Source organism: Mustelus asterias, chromosome 18, assembly GCF_964213995.1.
Source record: "Mustelus asterias chromosome 18, sMusAst1.hap1.1, whole genome shotgun sequence".
NCBI lineage: Eukaryota > Metazoa > Chordata > Chondrichthyes > Carcharhiniformes > Triakidae > Mustelus > Mustelus asterias.
Genome location: NC_135818.1, coordinates 60,774,573 through 60,799,800, shown reverse-complemented (window position 1 = coordinate 60,799,800; position 25,228 = coordinate 60,774,573). Strand labels below are relative to the sequence as shown.

The 25,228-nt window shown below is 39.1% G+C and overlaps 2 protein-coding genes across 7 annotated transcripts in view; both read right to left on the bottom strand.

Moving 5' to 3' along the window:
* dync1h1 (dynein, cytoplasmic 1, heavy chain 1) overlaps positions 1 to 10,117 on the bottom strand; it is an 83,940-nt gene extending 73,823 nt beyond the window's left edge. For both annotated transcript variants that reach the window (XM_078234134.1, XM_078234135.1), the window contains exons 1-5: positions 9,744 to 10,117; positions 7,899 to 7,986; positions 7,331 to 7,504; positions 6,082 to 6,337; positions 1,129 to 1,315 (exon numbers count right to left, since the gene is read on the bottom strand). In XM_078234134.1, the coding sequence (XP_078090260.1) occupies positions 1,129 to 1,315; positions 6,082 to 6,337; positions 7,331 to 7,504; positions 7,899 to 7,986; positions 9,744 to 9,996 (958 nt within the window). In that variant the 5' untranslated portion in view covers positions 9,997 to 10,117. The remainder of the gene's footprint in view (positions 1 to 1,128; positions 1,316 to 6,081; positions 6,338 to 7,330; positions 7,505 to 7,898; positions 7,987 to 9,743) is intronic.
* Positions 10,118 to 21,127: 11,010 nt separating this feature from the next.
* Positions 21,128 to 25,228, bottom strand: part of ppp2r5ca (protein phosphatase 2, regulatory subunit B', gamma a) — a 285,519-nt gene continuing 281,418 nt past the window's right edge. For all 5 annotated transcript variants that reach the window (XM_078234133.1, XM_078234129.1, XM_078234130.1 and 2 more), the window contains one exon: positions 21,128 to 23,781. In XM_078234133.1, coding sequence (XP_078090259.1) covers positions 23,647 to 23,781 — 135 coding nt within the window. In that variant the 3' untranslated portion in view covers positions 21,128 to 23,646. The remainder of the gene's footprint in view (positions 23,782 to 25,228) is intronic.

The following is a 25,228-nucleotide window of genomic DNA, read 5'->3' as shown; positions in this document are numbered from 1 at the left end:
TTCCACTGAACTCATTTCATCTAGCTATAAAGACCAGCAGTCTATTAACCTTTGTGGTTATTTTCTGTGCCTGTTCAAGACATTTGAACAATGTACATGGAACACCAAGTCTCTTTGGATCTCCACTGTTTCTAGCTCTTCATCAATTAGCAAGTACACCATTCTATCCCTTTTTAGGTTGAAAGTGAAATTCACTTGTTAGTTTTACCCATTTACTTAATCCATCAACATCTCAATTTTACGCTTCCACGGCTTACAATACCAAGAATTTTCCAATCAGCAAATTTGGTGCGACTCTATCCAGTCCAGAAAGTAGTTGAGGCCCTCACATCTTGTAGGACACTACTAGTCAAAAACATCAATTAGACACCTGCCCATTCTTTTCAAATTCAAGCTGGTTCTCTCTGAACAACTGAAAAGCTTCACGGTGTTCAGTCACCTTATCCTGAATTATAAAAACCAGCAATTTCCTGACAACAGACGTTAGGCTAATTAGTCTACATGTACATTAACTTTGAGTCCCTATTCCTGCCTCAGTAATGGCTTCCTTGGGATGTCTGGCACGATGACCTCTTCCTCAGTTGTAAATGCTGATATAAATGGAGTCTTTCCACATCATGTATTTGTGAAAAAGGGTTGATTTTACCATCCCTTAAATTTCTTCTGGACTCCCATTTGTAGCATTTAGTGCTTTGATACTATTTGCATTTTTTCATTCATCACAACCTGTGGAATCTTTTGCAATTTTTAGTTTTTTCTTTTTGTTGTGAGTTGTACTTCACTTCTTGTGCCCATGGCTGTCTTTTTGTTTTGGTAAGTAGAACCCTTGGCCGTTTAGGGGCATAAAATGGTTCATATTAAATTATTTTTTGAACACCTCCCACTGATCTTCTATAGTTTTATCCATTAATGAATGGAAAATGTTATCCTTTAATAAATTTGCCCAATTTATCATGGACAGTTTGTCTTACGTCAAAGTCAACTTTGCTTAAATTGAAAATCCTAGCGGTTTCATGTTTCTCCTTTTTAAACATTAAAATCAGTATTATGAACATTATTTGATAAATGCTCACACCATTAGCGCATTAATATGTATTTAAATGCATGCAAGTGTATACAAATACGTACCAGTATCTGTATCAAAGCTCACAGTGGCATGAAAACGTTTGCCATGTTTGAGAATTTCTAAAGTCAGGAGCACTTCTCCACTTTCACGTTTCTCTTGAATGCGATACAAGGCTCTCTCCAGATTCAACCAGAAACTGATTTCTTGCAGAGCAGTCCCTGAGGCAGGATCACGGTCCAGTTTGGTTACCTACATATAAAATGTTGACAGAACAGAATATCATAATAGGTTAGCTTTATCTTTAGATATTAACAAAGTTCCTTTAATGCTGTGTGTGGAATTAAGCCATTAAAAAAGTCATGAAGGTTTGTGCATCGAGTCACCAGGTTACTAAAGTGCTGAAACTGATCTTAAAACCCCTGAGCAAAGCCAGTCAGTGTTCCTCCCTGCAAAAATTAAAATTGGTCTATATTTTTCCTGTTTGATAAGTAGAACAGGAGAAAATACAGTAAGTACACTAACTTTTTAAATCATGGTTTGTAGTGATTCTTTGGTCATGACATTTTTGGGCTTCGTTCCTTGAAAAACTAGGGGTGTCCAAAAATCATGGGGTCAACATTTACATGTTTTTAGATATTTTTACATACTAACCTTGTTGGGGAGCTGATGTCAGGAACTTCAACTCCCAATAGACAGAGTTTTTGTGTATGCGTAGATTGGGAACAGGCTGCCAATGTGCAGTTCTAAAATTTCTCTTTCTTTTGGGCCCCGCTTGCATGTGCAAGAGAAGAACAATAGCACAAAAACCCAGGTCATTTGACTGGGAGTAGAGCACCATTGCAAATGTCCTGGGAAGGGGACAGGTAGAATTCCAAAAGGGAGAGGGGACACAAAGTGGTGCCAAACAAAGAGTTGCTGACAGGGGTCAGGGACCAGAAAAAGTTCACAGCTCAGTTGAAAGAGCAGACAAACAGGCTCCAAAGAGGAAGAGGGCTGCGGGGAGCAGACTTTAAATGAAAAGGACTTCGGAGAAGCCCTGAAGATCCAAGACGACAGCCAAAGGCTGGCGACTCCATGCTATGAGCAGTAGGGTTCTACTTGATGAGGCTGAAGAACTGAAGTTGTGCTAACGTGTTGATGCTCAATTTATATACTTGGGAGTCCAGTGAAATAGAATCGTGGAAGATGAGCATTTGAGTTGGGCCATTGTTGATTTTGGCCAAATTGGAGCGACTTCAAAAGTGAAGACTGGAACCCCACGAGACACAGTTTGAGAGATTGGTTGAGTCCGTGTGCATGGACGTCTGGGTTGGTTGTTGAGAAATCTGTGTACTGTGTCTTGGTTGTAATTGCCATTGTGTATAGAATCATAGCAGGAGGCGGCCATTCGTCCCATCAAGTCTGCACCGATCACACTCCCACCCAGCCCCTATCCCCATAGCCCCACATATTTACCCTGCTAGCTCCCCTGACACTAAATTGCAATTTAGCATAGCCAATCTAACTCTCACATCTTTGGACTGTGGGAGGAAACTAGAGCACCCGGAGAAAATCCACGCAGACAAGGGGAGAACATGCAAACTCCACACAAACAGTAATCCGAACCAGGATTCGAACGCAGGTCCCTGGCGCTGTGAAGCAGCAGTGCTAACCACCGTGGCACCATGCATGTATAATGTGATGTTTTCGATCACAGTTGGCCTGTTAATTCACATGTACCCCATATTAACACGGCATGTCAGAGTGTAATATAGATATTGTAAATTGTTTTCTTTGACCTTGTGTAGCAAAATTCATTTTTTTTGTTCAAAACCTGTGGAATTTTGTGGCTTTACTCCATTAACAGGTGTCTTAAATCCCAAATTTTATCTACTTTAAAAACATTATTGGTCCCTAATTAGATCTTACTAAAAACTTGACAAGTATATACAGTACTTAAGCAAGGTGGCTGCTGATGGATGCAGAGTGGATGTTTATGCATACAATTTACTGTATGTGCCAATTTTCTATATTTTCCAATTTTCACACCTGCAATGTTGCTTGAAAGCTCTTCTTAGCTCAACCTAGTTGAAAACTCAGACCAGCTAAAAACTGAAATGACAAATGTATTCATTGCATTAAATGCTTGCAGACAGGAATGTGAATGAGTTTCAAAAGTAGAAAGGAAAAAAAATGACCACAAATTGTCCAACTTTATTGACTCCTCTCTCCAATTTTATTCTTCTCCAGGAGTGCTCATCACCTTGTTATGATGTAATTCCACAAGCATCAGGTTATCCAAGACATTACACATTAGAATACACAATGTGTAGTGCTTTTGCCAAGACGTGGTAATTATAGCTACAAATACGATTTCTTCAAATTTTGGCAGAGTTACTATTATGGCCAGGATATTTCAGCTGCCTCCATCCCTCAAGTAACGAAAGGCAATGACTTACCGAATTTGGTTTCTTAGCCACTACTGAAAACAAAGAGCTCAAGCATATACAAATGGAAAGACCAGCCATTCTTTTGGTGGTCTCAGGACTTCCAATCAGAAAAGCTGGAGGAAGGGGGTGGCCCGGTAAATGTTTGGTAAGGTATGCCATACAGTCTCAGCACTATCAGTACTCTTGTGGGAGGTGACATAGCTCTCAGTGAAGAGAGCGGAAGATGCCAAGGTGGGAATTGCGATTAGCAACAAAACAAAAAGACATTTGCATTTTACTCGCCTAGGCCATATAATACGCAAGAAACAATACTTTTCATTGTCTACTAATACATGTGACAATAATAAATCAAATCAAAAACGGTCCACTTACAGATGGAAGCATTGTGATCGATTGACTGTGTAGATTAAGTATCACTGGAACATAGCAAATTATTTATTGCAGAAAAAAAAGACGTTCATTTTCTTTTGTCTGAAGTGGCAGGAAAGACAGGCAAAAGAAAGTGGATCGTGACAGAAAAAGGGACAACAGCAGAGGTTGACGTTTCCTGAATCACCCCAAAAATAAAACACCGATCAGGTCTTTTTGGTTTGCAAGCGAATGCAAAGGAAGACAAAAATTGAGGGTTGTTGTGTACAGGGCTTCAAGTATTTCAGCCAACAAGATAATATTTGTATCTCAATGGTTTAGCGTGGAGATTAGAGAAATTGGCAGAAAGCTAAATTTAAAAAATCTAAGTACTAGATAGCAGTAAGTTCATGCAGTGCCTTTTCACTACTATGGCCTAGAATCAAATCCAACCTAAGTTGCCTAAATCAAAGTCTTCTCTGCTAACTATGGGGATTTGATGCAAAATGAATTTGGGGAGTTTCAATTAATTTGTTGATGGATGTGTCTCCACAAAACTGCCCATAAAACGTGCGACCTTGCTTATGGATGGGGGCGCAAGCATACTGCTATTAGAAACAGGGGAGAAAAAGTACAAGAGTCTAATAAGAGGGCCCTTTTAAAAAGTCAGGTACACAAAGCTTTGTTTTGCATCTAATTGCACTGTAGCACAACATGAGAATAATCGAGCCCGACGCTAAGTGGGGGAAAATAAAGTGTTCCAAATCCCAGAGCATTAACAATGCTAAAGGGAATGAATAAATTTTTTTCCAAAATACATAAGGGACCAGGGAAAACCAGAGTGTTGATTTAATATTTTGAAATGGGCATTTTCCATTGCAAGATTATTGTTAAATAAACTAAAATGTTCATTTCCTCAGCATTATAAATAACAAATTTAAATAAGATTGTTAATAGATTTCAAATACTTTTTAGTGAATATCGTCACTAGATTCCTTGTGTTCAAGGATTCTCCCACTACCCTCTCATCAAGCTGAAATATGACTATAAAATAATAATATTGGGGTGCCCAGGGTTGAAATGAAACCCATGTTACTGAAGTTACCATGAAATCAACAGGCATAATCTTGTATTTCCCTGGTCTTTGGACTCAAGAATACTACACAAGTTAGAAGCTAAGAAATCAGGCACATTGAAAGTTGAACAGTAGCAGACAAATCAGTACAAAAAGATTTTATTTGATTATAGAATCAACAACTACACATCTGTTAGGCTCCTGGACCCAAACCCCAAGGTAAATTATGAAGCCAGACTAGACCAACAATTGTTCTATTTTGCATAACTGAGGATAGGATGCTCACTCCAGGAATAATTCCGCAAATTATGGATCATTTATAGTAAAACATTTAATAACACAGCCTAACTCTAACAAATGATGCAGCTTAACTATTACCCACTGAACAAAGAAAAGAAAAAGCTCAGTTTCAGTTCCAAATAAGCATCATTCTTCTTAGACTTAAAAGCCACGTTAAATACAGTTAACAATAGACATACTTGATATAACGAATTTAAACAGAGATACTGATTTTTTAAGAGCAGCTAGCAGATCTGTCTTCAAGCAATTTACAGCTAGAATTCAAAAGCTGTTTTCTCTGCTACGTACCTAGCTCCTCCCATTAACCACATCAAATGACCCTAAACCCACCTTCCATCTCTTTAATCAAATACTCCATGGGACCATTTCTTTGTGTAAACTAAAGTCTATTAGCTCTCTAAGTAAATACTACATTGCTAAAATGAGCAATGATCTTGCTTTCCCGGCATTTGAACTGCATTCCTACCAGACATACCGAATGCATGTAGAAATTTTTTTTAAAACAGTATACACACATACACTTATAGTAATAGCATACCATCACACATCCTTAAATACAAATATAACAAAACAGATTGCTAAATTAATACTAAAGCTGGATCACCATCTGTTGAAACTAGGTGAGGTTTTGCATAAGCAACAAAATCTACTAGCTAACTCCAAAATGGTTGCAGTAAAGAGCTACTTCAGACTGCCGACGGTTAATAAAGTCTGGGGAATTCAAATTTTACTTGGAATTCTTTAAATTCAAGAGCCTAGCTTCCATATTCATCACTAACATAAATACTGCCAAACATTCACACATGTAGAGTGGTCTCATATTTAGAAAGCATTGTACATAGTAAGTGTTAATTAACTCTTACCTTCTGGATTTCTCTAATCCAACGGTTTACACCAGACTGCAGTTGGTTGAGGAAAGTTGGATCCTCCACTTTATCACCAAAGTCAGTAACTTTGGGTTTCTCTCCACGTTCATAGCACTGCTTTGCTAAATTGGTTATGACTGGATGGATTGGGAGACTGATCTCTGGGATCTCAATATTCTGCTGCAGATGCAGAAGCCCCATTTCTAGCTCTGCAATCTTCTTCTCAACGGATGGTGCCATTTTGTCGCCATCCCTGAAAAAGCAGAGAAAATATTTGGTGGAAAAAAACAATGAAAAAACACTTCATGTAAGAATACATTACGCTTCTTTTGCAATCCAGTTACAATTAAACAGAGGATACTGACTTCCTGCTGAAAATGTTCCAAGGCAGCTTGGTGTCAGGTTTGGTGTCACACAAATTGAACAGATTTTGCCCAACTTGTATTATTTAAAAGGGCTCTATTAGTATACAATGATCAGCTGTATTGATATAATCAAGCTGTGTCATAATTGCGGTTCTACATGCTCAGTTTACTGCGAAATAAAATAGTTTGCTGATTCATATTAGGCTTCATCAGACCAAGTACCTGGACTGAAGCTTTGCGCAACAGTCACTAAAAAGAATAAGTTACACCCTCAGGTTCTGTTACAATATATATTATAGGGCATTGACACTCAACTCTTACTAAAACCACATACACAGAAGCAAATGACACCACTAATCTCAAGAATTCACCTATGGAACCCCCACCTTTGGAACCAGTTGCAACCACCCTAAAATCTGCAATGGACTCTTTTAAACTTTCCATTGAGAGCAGTCCTGCAGATACTTCAGAATAGGGTGGTGGGCAAGATGACAGGTCATAAGAGAATGCTGAATACCAAGCAGTAATCAGTTCCCAATTTGAAGTGGGGAGGGAGGTGATCTGGCAGTGCAAGAGAAGCAGGCTCCAACAGTTTAAGAGTCATCTATGCCCCACATTGTGATTACTCTAGGTTAAGCAAGACATATTATTGAGAAGGTGTGCCAGTTCTACCAACTTTTAATGACATAGATTTTGATGCTCTTTATAGCCAACATGCAATAACTTTCAAGCTGGAAGATTAGCTGGTGATAATCTGCAGTTGATTTGCAGTATAAAGTTAACATGTACCCATGACATTCTAAAAGCTAGAAATAACATTTGCTAGACTTAAAATGTACATATAAATGTAGAAGTAATATATCGGCAGATTTAAAAAGTACCTGTCTGCTTTGCCAGACTCTCTAATGTACGATTTGAAGAATGGAGCCACTGCATTGCTAATGATTGAATGCAATGTTTCGTATGGAGAGTCTTCGCTCAGTGTTATAACACGCAGCTGAGATGAAATTGGCTTATCTGCATCAATAACTGGAGTACGCTTTATGAAGGCCAAACTAGAAACAGAAAATATTTTGAAACTGAAACAAATGACTAAATTATGCACAAAAATACCCATTTAAGCTCAAAGAAATATATACGAGATTTGTTTTCCCAAAAGCAAATTAATCCCATTGTAAAATTAGTATGCAGGTAGAATACAAAATTACATAATTAATTCTAACACACCATAGTCACTTAGCAGTAAGTTTTAGATCAGGATGGCAAATATTATCGAATACACACTCAAAGTAATGCATTATATGTTGTTCAACACCCCCCCACCCCACACACAAAATAAATTTGTGCCAATTAATGCATTAAATACTTGTTCAAATGAACAGATCCAAAACAGAACAGTAAATTTGGCCAAAAGCGATTCTGCACATGTTCATAAATCCAAAACAGTACCTGTTAGACTTAAGTCCATAATGAATATCAGTGTTAATGTTGTAAGCAATGTGCTCTTTCTCCTCTTCCCCTTCATCTCCAACATCCTCTATTAAGTAAACAATTGTCAAAATAAATAAAATCGGATGGCATCTAAAGGGTAAACAATCAAGCAATTTGCTTAAAAACAATGTAATTGCTAAAACAGTTCTATGATAGAATTGCAGTTATTTAATTGTTTCAGTTCTAATTTTCCAAATGCTACAAAAGCACATATTTCATGCTGAGCTATGCCACATATGGGTTAAAGGATGAAATGGATGCTTCTGAAGACACTAAAGGCCACAGCTGGTTTCACATTCCACTTGATAGCCAGCTAAAGGTCTGTATGGACAACACCCCAATGTCTGTCTCTTCAACTGAAAAAGGAAACAAATGAAAAGACAGAAAATAAAATTCCAGAACATTTAAGGATTCTGAAGGATATTTTAACAAGAAACATCTATATTTTGTTTGAATGACAAAAAGTTTGTTCAACATTAGACTGGCAGCCCTGTTTTCCAGACATCCAAAAACTGCAAAGAAACGGCTGAAAAACTAAAATCTACACTAACCCTCAAGTTACTTACTATGCAAATCTAAATCAAATATATTTAGATGAAAAAGAAAGAGATTCCATAATTTGCAGTGAAATCATTGAAAATTTTACTGCTTGTCTATGACTGGACCTTCATATGTTGGCGTTGCTCTGCATCACTAACCAGCTGTCCAGTCAACTGAACTAAAAAACTGACCCCGCTACACTGCAATGCAGATGAATCCTGACCCAAATATTGCAGATAATGACAATGAACACTTGAGCATTTAATAGATAAATCCTTTATAATTAAACATAATTTAAATCTGATGCGCCCCATGATATATTTACACAAAACAAATAATCCAACAGTTCCTTCTGAACTATGCTAATGTGTTAATATGGCATGCAACACTGCCCTATGCAAACAATTTACCATTTCTACCAAATGCACTGTGCCAACTTCACATCTACCTTCCACTTCAGTTCTTCCCCAAAAAGTGTTCTTGTTCTGGTATTTTAATATGCGAACATACTCAGACAATTATTCCCTGAACAGGCCTGTATGCAAAGGGGAGGTCACAACTTCCTGCTTTCAAAGTTAAAAACGCCCATTAATATAAAACTGACATCAATACAACTGTTAGAAATATTTAAAATGGTGCCACGGTTATAGTCATGCGTTGATCCATCTCATGAGTCATGGTGTTAAAACAAATACTCATCCACATCTAGCTCTGATGTAATGGTGTTCATGAAGCAAATCACAACATTCCTCTTCCTAAACCACAGCTGTGTCCACAAAGACAAACAACATCTTAACAGCACGAATTACTACATTTGAACAGAAATTCAACCCAATGTCCTTAACATAATTTAATATGGGGGGGTGGATCATGCATTGCTCAAACTAAAGTCCAGTGGTTCCAGGGTTTTTATTTCTTTTAAATTCCAGATGCCCAGCAACCGCAGTGTTTTGCATATGTTGCAGTAGAGGGATCCGCCCCAGGGGAAATGCTGCAGCTGTGCTGGGGAGCTGTCACAAGGAGCGGGCCCCCTGCATCGACACACCTTTCCCTGCGACAGACTTTGTCCCCGAGCCTACACCCTTGTTTTAGATTCTCCCGGTCATTTTCCACCGGCCTCCAACACACACACAGACCCAGCCCGCTTTCCCCTTCCTGAGGGAGGAGAGGGCGGCTTTTCCCTTCAGCCGCCGGCTGGGTGTGGCCGCCTTTCGGGAGATAACAAGAGAGAAAGGGGGGAAAGGATGGGGCGGCTCCGCTAACCTTTCAGGGTGGTCCGCTCGACCAGCACCGTGTGCATCTGAGGGTCGGAGAGGAATTTTTTCATCTGCTCGAGCGCGCTCTTCTCCTCGAAGGCCGTCTCCAGGGCGGCCGGCGCCTCGCCGCCATCTTCCAGCAGCAGCGGCACCAGCTTGCGGATGTGCTTCTGCAAAAGGGACACGTCGGCCACATTCTGCACGGTCACCTCCAGGCCGGTGGTGCCGTCTTCTCCCCCGCCTCCACCACCTTCGGACATGGTGAGCGCCTCTCAATGCTCGACACCCCCCCAGCCGAGCGGCGCTCCTTTCCCGCACTGACTGACTGAGAGCTGCGCCGCAAAGCTGACTGAGGCTGATCGCGTCACGTGAGACTGCAGTGGATGAGATCATGCGGGACGCGCAGTGCCCACTGGGAGTTGTAGTCCGCCTCTCGCCCACAGCAACGTCCAGTGGCCGCGGAGTGAACTACACCTCCCAGAGTGCACCGCACTATCCGCAATGTATCACCCAGCTGCAGTCTTATTGTTCTTCTCCCCCACCCATTTCCAGATATTCATTACAAATTAAATACCGAATAGAACATTTTTCGCGATATTGCAGTCCTTGTGATCCCCCCTAGCCTTGTGCATCAGTATCAATCGAGAGAAAACTCTTTCACCTCAAAGATAAAATTTGATTTGATTAATTATTGTCACATGTATTAATATACAGTGAAAAGTATTGTTTCTTGCATGCCACACAGACAAAGCATACAGTTCATAGAGAAGGAAACGAGAGAGTGCAGAATGTAGTGTTATAGTCAGAGGAAGGGTGTAGAGAAAGATCAACTTAGGTCCATTCAAAAGTCTGATGGTAGCAGGGAAGAAGCTGTTCTTGAGTCGGTTGGTACGTGACCTCAGACTTTTGTATCTTTTCCTGACGGAAGATAGTGGAGGATATGCCCCTGCCTACATTAATGGGGACGAAGTAGAAATGGTCGAGAGCTTCAAATTTTTAGGTGTCCAGATCACCAACAACGTGTCCTGGTCCTTCCATGCCGATGCTATAGTTAAGAGAGTATGTCTGGGGTGCATGGGGTCCTAGGTTATGCTGGCTGCTTTTCCAAGCCTTCAACATCATTATTCCTACAAATCTCGTCTCCAGATTCTGTGGCCTCTCCCTCTGCGACTGGATCCTGAACTTCCTACCCACAGACCACAATCAGTAAGGATAGGCAACGACACCTTCTCCACAATCATCCTCAACACCAGTGTCCCACAAGGCTGTCTCCTCAGCCCCTTACTATGCTCCTTATACGCCTATGACTGTGTGGCCAAATTCCCCTCCAACTTGATTTTCAAGTTTGCTGATGACACCACCATAGTGGGTTGGATCGCAAACAATGATGAGAAGTACAGGAAAGAGATAGAGAACCTGATGAACTGGTGCAATGGCAATAATCTCCCCCTCAATGTCAACAAAATGAAGGAGATAGTCATCGATTTCAGGAAGGATAGTGGAGGATATGCCCCTGCCTACATTAATGGGGACGAAGTAGAAATGGTCGAGAGCTTCAAATTTTTAGGTGTCCAGATCACCAACAACGTGTCCTGGTCCTTCCATGCTGATGCTATAGTTAAGAAAGCCCACCAATGCCTCTACTTTCTCAGAAGACTAAGGAAATTTGGCATGTCTGCTATGACTCTCACCAACTTGTACAGATACACCATAGAAAGCATTCTTTCTGGTTGTATCACAGCTTGGTATGGCTCCTGCTCTGTCCAAGAAACTACAAAGTGTTGTGAACGAAGCCCGGTCCATCACTCAAACCAGCCTCCCACCCATTGACACTGTTTACACTGCCCCGCTGTTTCAGAAAAGCAGCCAGCATAATTAAGGACCCTACGCACCCCGGACATATTCTCTGCCACCTTCTTCCATTAGGAAAAGATACAAAAGTCTGAGGACACGTACCAACCAACTCAAGAACTGCTTCTTCCCTGCTACCATCAGACTTTTGAATGGACCTACCTCGCACTACCTACCTACCCTACCTATGACTGTAACATTACATTCTGCACTCTCTCCTATCCTTCTCTATGTACAGTATGCTTTGTCTGTATCGTGCGCAAGAAACAACACTTTTCACTGTATGCTAATATATGTAACAGTAATAAATCAAAGTCAATGGATGGGTGGTTGGTTTGTGTGATGAACTGGGCTTTGTTCAGGATCCTTTGTAGCAAATTACTGTGGATGCTGGAATCTGAAACTATACACTTTTCACTGTACACCAACACGTGACAATAATGAAACAAATCAAAATCAAACAAAAAATGCTGCAGAATTTCTGCAGGTCTGACAGCATCTGTGGAGAGAGAATAGAGCCAACATTTGGAGTCTGGATGACGCTTTGCCGGAGCTGGACCTGACTCGAAACGTTGGCTCTGTTCTCTCTCCATAGATGCTGTCGGACCTGCTGAGATTTTCCAGCATTTTCTGCTTTTGTTTCTTTTACCCCTAAGTTTGCCCCCCTCAATTAGGTTATTTTCACTATTCATCGGTAATTCATTGGCAGAAGCGATTGGAAGTAAAGAAAATTTCAAAAGCCTGCAACTGATTGAACCGGAAAGTGGCAGTCTTCTTGCTGAGTAGTTATTCAATGACTACTGCATGCTGTACACAATTGCAATGTTACGCGATTACTCAGAGGTTTTGAAACAGCCCCCAATATTTGGGAGGTGCTGCAGTTCTGTTATAAAAAGACCGGCTGCGGGTTCGGGTCGACCAATCCACCTATGTTATTAAAACTAGAAAATTAACTGCAATTTTGTTCAGTGAGAAAACCACACACAGCCCTGTGACAAATAAATATTAAAAGCATTTTTGTTGCAACTGTATTTTTTAAAAATCGGGCTTTACACAGATGGGAGAACAAATTATGTATGATAAATTGCATTGTTGCGATTATTTAATATGTCAAAGTTCGGACCTAGACCCGTGTTCCAAGCACAAGCTTACTGGTAATATTGACAGAATTATTATTGTAGGTACCATGTTATCGTTGCTGCAAGTATTTTGAGATGATTATCTGTTCATCCAAAGTGAACGATTTGTAGAAGACTCGGGAACAGGATATTATGTCTGAATTGTAGGCAGTTACATTCTTAAGGTTTGGGTGCGCAATTTCTTTGAGAATGCCATCACAATTCAAATTTTTTTGTACCCTTTTAAAACGCAAGCTTTTCATCAGCCATCAATCGCAAGCTCTGTAATGTACCAATCCATGGCTCGTTTTAATAGTCCCTTTAAATTTTGGTTTATAAGTTTTTTATGTTTACCATGTTAAATATTTGATTTAATATTTATATATTTTTCATTTTTGAATGTTTTTATCATGTGCGATTAATGTACATAGAAATTCGCTTATTTGTGCGTCAAATGTGAGCGTGTGTATCGCCTTCCATTTGTCTCTCCTTCCTGTTGTGAGCCAATCCCATCTCGACCAGATAAAGGCAAAATGCTACGGACGCGGGAATCTGAAACAAAAACAGAAAATACTAAATGATCAAATAGATACCTGATACTGTGCAATAACTTTTATTCGCAAATAACCGTTTTAGTATAGATTTTTTAAAAAACTATATAGATTGCAAATCATCTCTTGGTTTCCTTGTTGTGGGGAATTGGCACAATCCAGCTCAGCACGTCCTGAACTATATTCAAATGTTTGATTTGATTTATTATTGTCACATGTATTAACATAGTGAAAAGTATTGTTTCTTGTGTGCTATACAGACAAACCATACCGTTCATAGAGAAGAAAACGAGAGAGTGCAGAATGTACTGTTACAGTCTTAGCTAGGGTGTAGAGAAAGATCAACTTAATGTAAGGCAAGTCCATTCAAAAGTCTGACAACAGCAGGGAAGAAGCTGTTCTTGAGTCAGTTGGTAGGTGACCTCAGACTTTTGTATCTTTTTCCTGAAGGAAGAAAGTGGGAGAGAGAATGTCCAGGGTGTGTGGGGTCCTTAATTATGCTGGCTGCTTTGTGTAGACAGAGCCTATGGATGGGAGGCTGATTTGCGTGATGGATTGGGCTACATTCACGACCTTTTGTAGTTCCTTGCAGTCTTGGGCAGTGGAGGAGCCATACCAAGCTGTGATGCAACCAGAAAGAATGCTTTCTCTGGTGCATCTGTAAAAGTTGGTGAGCATTGTAGCTGAAATGCCAAATTTCTTAGTCTTCTGATGGGCTTTCTTAACTATAGTGTCGGCATGGGAGGACCAGGACAGACTATTGGTAATCTGGACACCTAAAAACTTGAAGCTCTAGACTCTTTCTACTTTGTCCCTGTTGATGTAGACAGGAGCATGTTCTCCTTTACGCTTCCTGAAGTCGATGACAATCTCCTTCATTTTGTTGACACAGAGAGAGATTATTGTTGCCGCACCAGTTTCTCTATCTCATTCCTGTACTCTGTCCTGTCATTGTTTGAGATCTGACCCACTACAGTGGTGTCGTCAGCAAACTTGAAAATCGAATTGGAGGGGAATTTGGTCACAGTCATTGGTGTATAAAGAGTACAGTAAGGGGTTGAGAACACAGTCTTGTGGGGCACGAGTGTTGAGGATGATCGTGGAGGAGTTGTTGCCTATCCTTACTGATTATGGTCTGAGAGTTAGGAAGCTCAGGATCCAATTTAAACATTTGAAATTTAACGTGATTCCAGACAGAAACAAAAACAGCCTTCAGCCATTTCTTGATATCTCTCGGAGTGAATTGAGTAGGCTGAAGACTGGCATGTGTGACACTGGGTACGGTAGGAGGCCGAGATAGATAATCCAGTAAGAAGTTTAACAACACTAGGTTAAAGTCCAACAGGTTTATTTGGTAGCAAAAGCCACACAAGCTTTCGGAGCTCCAAGCCCCTTCTTCAGGTGAACTTCAGGCTTCACCTGAAGAAGGGGCTTGGAGCTCCGAAAGCTTGTATGGCTTTTGCTACCAAATAAACCTGTTGGACTTTAACCTGGTGTTGTTAAACTTCTTACTGTGTTTACCCCAGTCCAACGCCGGCATCTCCACATCATAGATAATCCAATCAGCACTTCTGGCTAAAAATTGTTACGAATGCTTCAGCCTTGTCTTTTGTACTGATATGCTGGACTTCCCCATCATTGAGGATGGAGATACTTGTACAGCCTGTTAGTTGTTAAAATATCTACAATTCACAACTGGATATCAGGACAGCAGAGCTTGGATCTGATTCATTGGTTGTATAATCACTTCATTCTGTCTCCTGCATGGCTTCTCACTGTTTGGTTTTCAGGTGGTGGTGGGGTGGTTTTGGGTGGTATGGTGGCACAATGGTTAGTACTGCTGCCTCCTAGTGCTAGGGACCTGGGTTCAACTCCAGCCTTGGATGACTGTGTGTGTGTGTGTGTATGGAGTTTGCCTCTCTTTGTGGTTTTTCTCCAAGTTTTCCCTCTCTGTGGGTTTTCTCCAAGTGCTCCTGTAAGCCCACATCAGTGGGAACAACCTGGGTGGGAGACAGCAAATGTTTTAGTGGCGGTAAAGGCAGCAGAGTGGAGGTTTAGTAGGTGGTTGAGCACATTGATAACTGTAGAAACAGCAGGGTAGATCTGGCATAGTGCTAACATCACTGGAGTCGCAAGCCAGAAGCCCAGGCTAAAGCTCTGTTACATGAGCTCAAATCCCACAATGGTAGCTGGTGGAAGTTAAATTCAAATTAATAAATCTGGCATTGGAAACTAGTCTCAGTAATGGTAACCATAAAACTACCATCTGGTTCACTAATATCCTTTAGGGAGGAAAGCCTGCCATCCTTACCTGGTCTGGCCTCCATGTGACCCTAGACCCAACAGCTCTCTGAAATAGCCTCGCTAGCCACTCAATTCATAGGCAATTAGGGGTGGGCAACAAGAGCTAGCTTTGCCGGCAACAACCACATCCTATGAAAGAATCAAGAAAAAAAATGTATAATGGCCAATAGTGAATCAAATGACATACAGTTGAGGCTAGAGAATTTGGAAGTGGCTTGCTTATTTATAAGGGGGTTATTTCAGAACTGACGCAGAATATCAATACATCAGTAGCCTTTTGAGTTGATTTGCTAAGGTTATTCAGTAGATGGCTGAAAGGTAGATTGCATAGCAAACTGGTAAATGTAAATTTTTCAGATTGGCAGGAATGGGTTACTGAGGTGCCACTGGGACTTGAAGGGATGAGTCTCAATGCCAAATTGGGTGTACATTGAGTATAGCACGAAACAAATAATAAAGACATAAATAGGCAATGTGAATGGAGAAGTAGCAGACTCATCTTAATACAGAAAAGTGAGAGATCATAGAATGAGAATGTGGCAAATTTTCTCAATGTAATGGCAAAGCAAAAATGCATCTACACAAGCAGTTGGACATAGGAAAATAAGCCAAGTGGAAATTTGGGCTTCAGTGTCATAACCCCTGTGGTGAACAATAATGTTCAAAGAGGATATTTGAATTCCAGTGACCGATTGAAAGGATCTACTCAAGCCAGGAAAGTTACTGTGTGGCATGTCCTGTCTCATAGAAACAGTAGTTTGTCTGTAACAACTATGACATCCATAATCCAACTAGGCTTTAGGTTAACCTCTCTTTCTATTGCTATGGAACCATAGAATCTCTACTGTACAGAAAGAGGCCATCTGGCCCATCGAGTCTTCACCGACACACAAAGAGCATCCCACCCTTCATTTTCCCTCTAAAGGAGATCTCTGTAGCTTTACAGCTCTGATTAAATGGCTTAAATACTGTCATTTTCTTAGTATTGTTTGCTCTTGTAATTTTCAGCCTATGTCAGAGCATTCACATTTCAAATGCCTCTATTTTCTTCCACATTGTCCAGGCTTCTGGGGTATACAGGAAAGTAGATAGAATGCAGCATCTTTTCCTTTATGAGCTTCAGTTTTCTTGTTGTCAACATATTCTTAATCTTCACAAAATTACTTTTGTCGCTTTCTTAACTTCTGCATTGCATCTATCATCTTATTTGTTCTAAATAGGCAAACCTATCCGCTTATTCCCAGTGTGACACCATCCATTTCAATTTTCAATCTAGTTTCTTCTAATGTATCTATTCTAACAACTATTGTTCGTCTTTCTGGTGTTTATACTCAATCCATATTCTAAACTTCTAGATCTTTTTAAATCTGTGTTGTCAGGCCTCTTCTGGTACACCAATAGTGTTAACAGCATAGTGCAGGTTTGGTATTTTCCTAGCTCCAATTTTCACCCCTGGAAGTATGTCTAATTCTATGGACATTTTGTATATAGATTGAATAATTTTGGCAACAGTACACAGCCTTGTTTTACTCCACTCCATCTGGATGCCTCTCTTCTACCCTGATGCCTACAGTCAATCACATTTCAGTGTAACATTTGATGATTAGACACAATCAAAAACTTTCATAGTCTAAATGTTCTTATTTACTTCTGAATATTTATCAGAGATTGTCCGTAGGTTAAATATCCCCCCTTGCTTCTTGCTCCAGGTCCAAATCCAGAAAGCATTACCAATTTTTGTTTTGTGGAATTATTTCTATTACGGTTTTCAAGATCACTTTAATGAAAAGGTGCATTAAACTTATAGTTATAAAATGATTGTACTTCATTACTTTAGGCTTCTTAGTTACTTAACAGATAATGAATGTCTCAAGTTACTTGGATTGTATCTGGTGGTATATCTTCCATCAAATTTCCATTATCACTTTCAATTGTGTTTCTTTAAGGGCTTTTCAATGTTCTGCTTTACTTCATCAATGCCTGGAGATTTTCATGTACTTATCACTTTCAAAGCATTCTTTACCTCTTGATATAATGTTGGGTGAATTGTTTGCCTCTTGATGCCTCATTATATAACTCTCAAATATTCTGCCCATCTTTTTGCTACTGCAGCTCTTTCAAACTATATGTCCATATTTGTCATGCATCCACTACTTGATGCTCTCATTTGAGAAATCTTTCATCACACATCGCATACCAAAGTTTTTTACCTGTCAACGTCCATTCTTTATTTTCTTTTCAATTTCATCATACTTAATGTGCTTCTTTTCTATTATATGAGATACTAGTAATCACCCACTCCTTGCCTCTTTTCATTTTGGAAATATTTCCTTTGCAACATGTTGCATATTCTCTTTCATGTTTTCCAATTGCTTTCTACTTTGTTCTAGATTTATTCTGAATGTCTCAGGATTGAGAAATCATACTTGTTCTTTACTTGAAGAGTGAATGCCTCTCTGATGTTCTCATCTTTAATATGTCAAATGATGTCTCATAATTTGAAACTAAAAATATCAAAATCTGCGCTGGGATATGTTCTTTATACTGTTTCTAAAACGCTGTTTCATCATCACAATATTTGGTTTCCATACATGGTGATTGGATTTCTTTGTAGTCTTTTTGGTTGCTTAACGATGTTTGCCACCGTCAGGTTTTTTTTGGACAAAATTGTATTAGTTTCTCGCTTTTCATTTCTTGCTCCAAGGCCATACTGATTAAGTAATATCAGGAATGCATGTCAATCAATTTTAGTATTCAAGTCACCTATTACAATGATCACATCCGTTCATTTAACTTGAGCATAACACTTCATGATGTCACCAGAAAGTGCCTCTATTCCCTGTTCACTAAGCGTGTGCCTGGGCATTAACGTTCATGACAACCAGATCAGAAGGCTCTTTTGATCTTAATCACAATCACTCAGATTGGTCAGTAATCATAGAAATCCTAGAAACCCAACAGTGCAAAAGGAGGCCATTCGGCCCATCGAGTGTGCACCGACCACAATCCCACGCAGGCCCTACCCCCACATATTTACCCACTAATCCCTCTAACCTACGCATTTTAGGATTCTAAGGGGCAATTTTTAACCTGGCCAATCAACCTAACCCGCACATCTTTGGACTGTGGGAGGAAACCGGAGCACCTGGAGGAAACCCACGCAGACACGAGGAGAACGTGCAAACTCCACACAGACAGTGACCCGAGCCAGGAATCGAACCCAGGACCCTGGAGCTGTGAAGCAGCAGTGCTAACCACTGTGCTACCGTGCCGCCCCGGTAATCTTGAACCTATTTCTTGTATCTTAAGTTTATTAGGATTCCTACTCCATTTCAATGTTTCACATCACCTAGAAGTGAAGCTTGTAATTCTTTACCATCACAACAGATTCTAACCATCTTATTTCTTTAAGTCTTAGTAGACAACACAATGTCTATCCATCATCCATATGCAATCAAGATTTCCTGCCTAATATACATTCCCATCCTCAAGAAGCTACTTCTTCCATCGAGTGCAACTGGATCAGGAGTTGACCTCTCTCGTAAATGTAAGTTAACTTTCTCAAGTTCGTTGGTTACTTTGTCGGGCAAAGTCTTTTCTTTCCCTATCACTATTTACAATAGAATCCATTCGAGGAGGCCTAATCTCTCTGCATCCCCTATTCTTTGACTATGACTTTCTAACTATTGGGGTTTATACTGTGCAAGGTCCCAGACTCTTTGCAGGTGACTGTAACCTTGGGTATGTCACACACACCTTGCCAGTCTCCTACAAATTTGTTAGGAGCTATGCCTCTTCACAAGATCACATGACAATATTTCAAGTTGAGACTTTTACTGTAATAAACTAAAAGCAACACTAGCACTATTTTTGTAGGCAACTTATACAGCTACAGAAAAGTTCTCCCATTTAACTTTTAAAATCAATAACCCCCCCTCCAAGTTATACTTTGTCTCTTAAGTGGACACTTCATTTTGCAGGAGCCAGTCCAAAGCTATTCTCAGTTTGATTAGTTTGTCTCTTTTTATCCTTAACTAGCCCAGTAACATTTAATCCCATAACTTTCAGTGAGGGTTACCCAAGAGATCCCACCCTCTAGCCAAATATTGCTCATTAAAATCCAATGAACTTGGTCTTTTCAGTTGGAGCATGAGCTCCCATCCACATTTTACATGGTGAACAACAGAGATTGGCTGCCTCCCTCGGATTCCGCAGACCTGCTTCAGGGATATTACAATGAAAAAAAAACCAATAACCTGATACTAGAATAGCTTTTATGGATGCTTCCCTTCTCAGTCCAAAGATGTGCAAGTTAGGTTGATTGGCCATCCTAAATTGACCCGTGTGTCATGGGATTAGCAGGGTAAATATGTGGGGTTACAGGGAAAGGGCCTGGGTGGGATTGTGGTCGGTGCAGACTTGATGGGCCGAATGGCCTCTTTCTGCACTGTAGTGATTCTATGATTCAACGCCCATCTCCATGGCAATGTGAAGCACATGGTCCTTGTATCCAGGTAGAATGTTAATTCGTTATCCTTTAGATCCCTAGCCCCACTATCTTGAAACTAAAACCTGACATTCCTAACCCCTCTCAGAGACTTGGAGACTAACTGTCTACCAAAGTAATCATAGATGCTTTTTGCTATTGTCCCTTCCCAATAAATCAAACTGGGCCTCTCTGTCCCCAAAGCAGTCAAGCCACTGAATTCAGAGCAAGTCATATGACCCTTCCCTTCACTATTCTCTATTTTACCTTAAATTAAACTGACAGTTCCAAAACAAACTTACAAATTTTGTATTTGTAACATTTAAATTTAAGAGATTAACCACAAAGATGAAGCGGTCATGGTTAGTAAATGCAAGAATACCAAGTGCAATTTTGGGCTTTTCACTAATAGAAAATATAGGGCAGATTTACCAGGATGATATCTGGGATGAGGAATCTGAATAAAGCTCAATCAACTAGGTTTTGTTCTTTCAACTAAAAATTAAATTAAACAATTCTAGATGTCCAAAACGATAAAAAGAATACATAATGTACAAAGTAAATCAAAAACAAAAATGGCTGTGACGTCAAGGTAAGCACGGAATGTTTTCACCAGAAGATTATTACAGAATGTTACTGCAATGTAATGCATGGTTATACTGCAACAGTAAGCACAAGCCAATTGAACATTGCTCAATACAGCTCACAGGCTAAAACTGTTAAGAGTAAAATGTTATTTTGATTTTCTCTACAAAGTTGTAGAGTTAGTCTATAATTCCGAACTGGAGTTTGAATAAATTTACATTTTTTGATATTTAAATTTTTTTAATGCCAACATATGGCAAATATTTTCTAAAATAACAACTTTGCCATTTACCAACTTGTTGCTAGGAAGTTTTTATTCTGTACATAGGACCATTTTGTACAAAATATGAAATCTACTTTATTAGATATTACACTACTTAAAACAAAGTACAACATATGTACAATATTAAAATGAAGCCGTTTATATAGGTATCACACTAAAGGTCACTTGTCGTTACTGGACATTCCTCTTGTACAGGGCTTTTTATTTAAAACAAATACAAATAAACTTTAAAAAGTGTCAATCATAAAGCTGCTTTTAAAGAAAAACAGTCACCAGAACAAGCTTTGGAATTACTTTTCTTTAGAATTTTTATAACCAATCATAAACTGCTCATGTGCTGGATGCGGGGTATCAGTTTTGTGCTGGTTAATCTACAGAATGATCAAAAGCCATTCTGCAGATGACTTTAAATTACCCCAGTCTTCCAGAGTCTTCATACCCTTTACAAAATTGTCACTTAGTTTTAGATTGAGTAAAAATATATTCTAGCAATTTATGAATAGACAACAAATCTGTTTTGCACAGTAATTGCAAGTACTACTTTAATAACAACCCAAGCAGGTGAAACCTGCCACAACTACCTGTGTAGTGTCCATTGTAAGTCAGAAAACAAGGACTAACCCTTTTTTAATGAGGCAATTTGCCAATTAATGTGAAAATACTCCCAATCACACTAGCAGAAAAAGGTAATTCAAAGTTGACTTGCAATTTGGTGATTGTCAATCTTTAGCAATAGGCAAGTTAAAATAAGGGAAAACTGCTAAAGACAGGATCATATTCTGACTGTATACAAACAATATACACTTTCTAGTGGCCAAAATAAAATTACAATCCTTCTTGAACACCTCACACAAACGTACTGTTGGAACACCCAAAACCAAATAATGAGATAAACTACTAGTCAATGTCAGACGGAAGTTCAAACAATGGTATGCAAATAAAAAAACAGCACAGCCAAAGCTTGTAAGATACCACATGGTAAAAGCATCCGACTGTCCTTAAAGAAAAGGTACTGAGGACAAATTTCCATGACAATGCCGAGAAGAAAATACATTTAACTACACGCAAGTCAAAATATATTTGCAACATGCTTGTGTAGGACATTACTTTAAGCATTCGCTTTTCAAGTTAAACAGGAAGTGCTTTCTGAAATTTGAAGATTTTTCTTATACAATAAAAGCTGGGAAAAATGTTATTTTCTTTACAGCCCTGAATACCCCTACAATTTTAAACTTTTAGTATGTTGACTCAAAAATCCTAAAATAACAGAAATGGGAACACTCAAGATATTGTAATTGATGGTATTTGCAGATATTCTTACTATGCACCATTTGCATCACAAACCTGATATCAGCTGGGGGTTATAGTCACTCAAACTTGGTGCTGAAATTACATCAAACTGACCAAACATGAACTTCAAGAATATGTACAAACACTTATTTTTGGTTTTCCTCTGACCAGCTTCTGATTACTAATCATAATCAGTAATTTCATATAGCTTACAACAGATATACATACCTTGGTGTATCACATGTCTAGCCCATTGTCCTTCTAACAGTTGTAAAATCTAGTGCACATTAAAGTTAAAACAGCATGTGACATTTTTTTCATATCCAAAATCTAGTGCACATCAAATTAGAAGAGTGTGACATTTTTCCAAATCCATTCTCTACAAGAGATCTCAAAATTTTCCTTAGTTTTGAGACTGAACACTTTCATAAAGTAAACTGGCAAACTGACAAGACGGATTATAAAAACACCAGGAAAGTTACGTTTGAGAACATTAATAGGTTGAAGGAATGGATTAAGGTGATAGTGAACCCTGAGAATTTTTGCCACAGCCGATTTAGTACAATTAGAGCTCCATCAGAACTCCTAACTCGTCTTGCGTAACATACATGAAAGACAGACAACATGTAAAGAACTTTGACAAACTTTAAAAACTATTAAATGAGATGTCAAAGCACCTGAATGAGAAGATTAGATCCAAACCAATCCAGCAGGAATTAATTGTAGTTCTTTTATACATTAACTGGGAACTAAAATCAGATTAAAAATTTCAAGTTAATAATTTACTTAAAATATGAAATCCTATGTGTTCTAAAGGTGTGGTATTATTATATGGGAAAGGATTATGACCAATACTTTTAAAATCCCCTAAAGATACTTTCCTTTTCATGCAGTGCATTAATAAAATTTACTTTAAAAACAGGATGGTTCTTTCTTTAAAGAGTCAGATTTAGTGCAAGATGTTTAATGAGTTCAGAAACTCTTGACATTTACATCAATAAGTTTTGGGATGCAGTGATAAGTATACTGGGTTGAATATAGTCATAATGCAAAAATGGTGGTTTTAGTACTAAAAACTCAGTCTGCGACTTCTCAGGAATAATTTTAGACTCAATCTCCCATTTATTTTCAAACACAGGTGTAAATAAAAGGATAAATATAAATGCTAAACAAATTTTATAACTCAATGGTTCTGTGGACATGACAACTCACAAATTTAACTCCATCTTTTGATGTAGATTGTAGAAAGCACAATACTCTATTTACCATTGTTTGAACTACCAAGGCTTGACTTCATACATGGTAAGTTATTGCCTACAAACTGGATTCAAGAAAGCGGTGACTCAATGTATAGCTGATTGGTATGGCACAAAGCATAATAGCTTCTACAATAGACTGAGTTCAGAGAACAGCTTTTTACAATATTCTTCTGTTGAAATAGCCTAATGCCCATCATGAGCAGATATTATCTCTTCAGCCCGGCGATGGGATTCCAAGGCCTTCACGGTGTAGATATCCTGAGGCAGCTCAGACTTGCGACGCACAAGTGGACGATCTTTTCGAAGATCTTTTTGTGCCTGCAGAAAAGTAAGTGAATGTCAAGCAATGTGAATACTTATAACTAAACTAACCACATTACTGGTTTTACTGCATGATTTGGCCACAAAAAAAATTGCATCAGGAATCTAAATTCAGAGATGATAGGCCATTGACCCGAAATGTTAACTTTGGTTCTGTCTTCACAGATGCTGCGCATTCCAGAACTTTGTTTAAGATTCTTTGTTCTGTCTGTAATTTAATTTCAAATCACTCTTCTATTTAGAAAGTAGGTATTAATATACAAACTCTGCTTTTCCTTCAAGGGATCAGTTGATAAAGATATGCCTTTTTAATAAAGACTTTCCACAGGAATTAGGAAAGACCCTGTTACAACAACAATTAATAATAAAATGCCACTGCACTATATTGAAAATTTAGTGAGTGCAACTCGAGATCTGAAATGATATGCTGTATTAATACCCAGTACATTGCTTAAAATGTTTGCTGACAATGTAGCTTTGCACGTGGATGCGATCTGATATGTTAGCAAAATGTGACATCTCTCAAAACAAGTGCTTTTTGTGTAACGGCGCATGCATCATGTGCTACTTGTAATTAAATGTAATCGTTGTAAAGTATAAAGTAACTGAAGGTAGAATTTAATTGCTCTTCAGGCGGTTCAGGACAGAAGTCTAACTTGCACTTGTATTTTTATTAGTGACAAACACCATGGTTTTGTACAAGGGAGGTCATGTCTCACTAATTTGAGTTTATTGAGGAGGTGACAAAAATGATTGACGAAGGAAGAGCTGTGGATGTTGTCTACATGGACTCCAGTAAAGCATTTGACAAGGTCCCTCATGGCAGACTGGTGGAAAAGGTTAAATCACACGGGATCAGGAATGAACTAGCTGGATGGATTCAGAATTGGCTAGGTCATAGAAGACAGAGGGTAGCGGAAGGGTGTTTTTCTGAATGGAGGTCTGTAACTCATGGTGTTCTGCAGGGATCAGTGCTGGGACCTCTGCAGTTTATAATATAAATGACTTGGGAGAAAACATAGCTGGTCTGATTAGCAAGTTTGCAGATGATACTAAGGTTGCTGGAGCTGCGAATAGTGAAGATTGTCAGAGAATACAGAATGATATAGATAGGCTGGAAAATTGGGCGGAGAAATGGCAGATGGAATTTAATCTGGACAAATGTGAGGTGATGCATTTTGGTAGATCCAATTCAAGTGGGAGCTATAAAATAAATGGCAGAACCATCAGGAGCATAGACACACAGATCTGGGCATGCAGGTCCATAGATCCTTAGAAGTGGCAGCACAGGTGGTAAAGGGTGATGAATATGGCATGCTTACCTTCATCAGATGGGGCACTGAGTATAAAAGTTGGCAAATTATGTTACAGTTGTATAAAACGTTGGTTTGGCCACATTTGAAATACTGTGTCCAATTCTGGTCACCATACTACCAGAAGGACG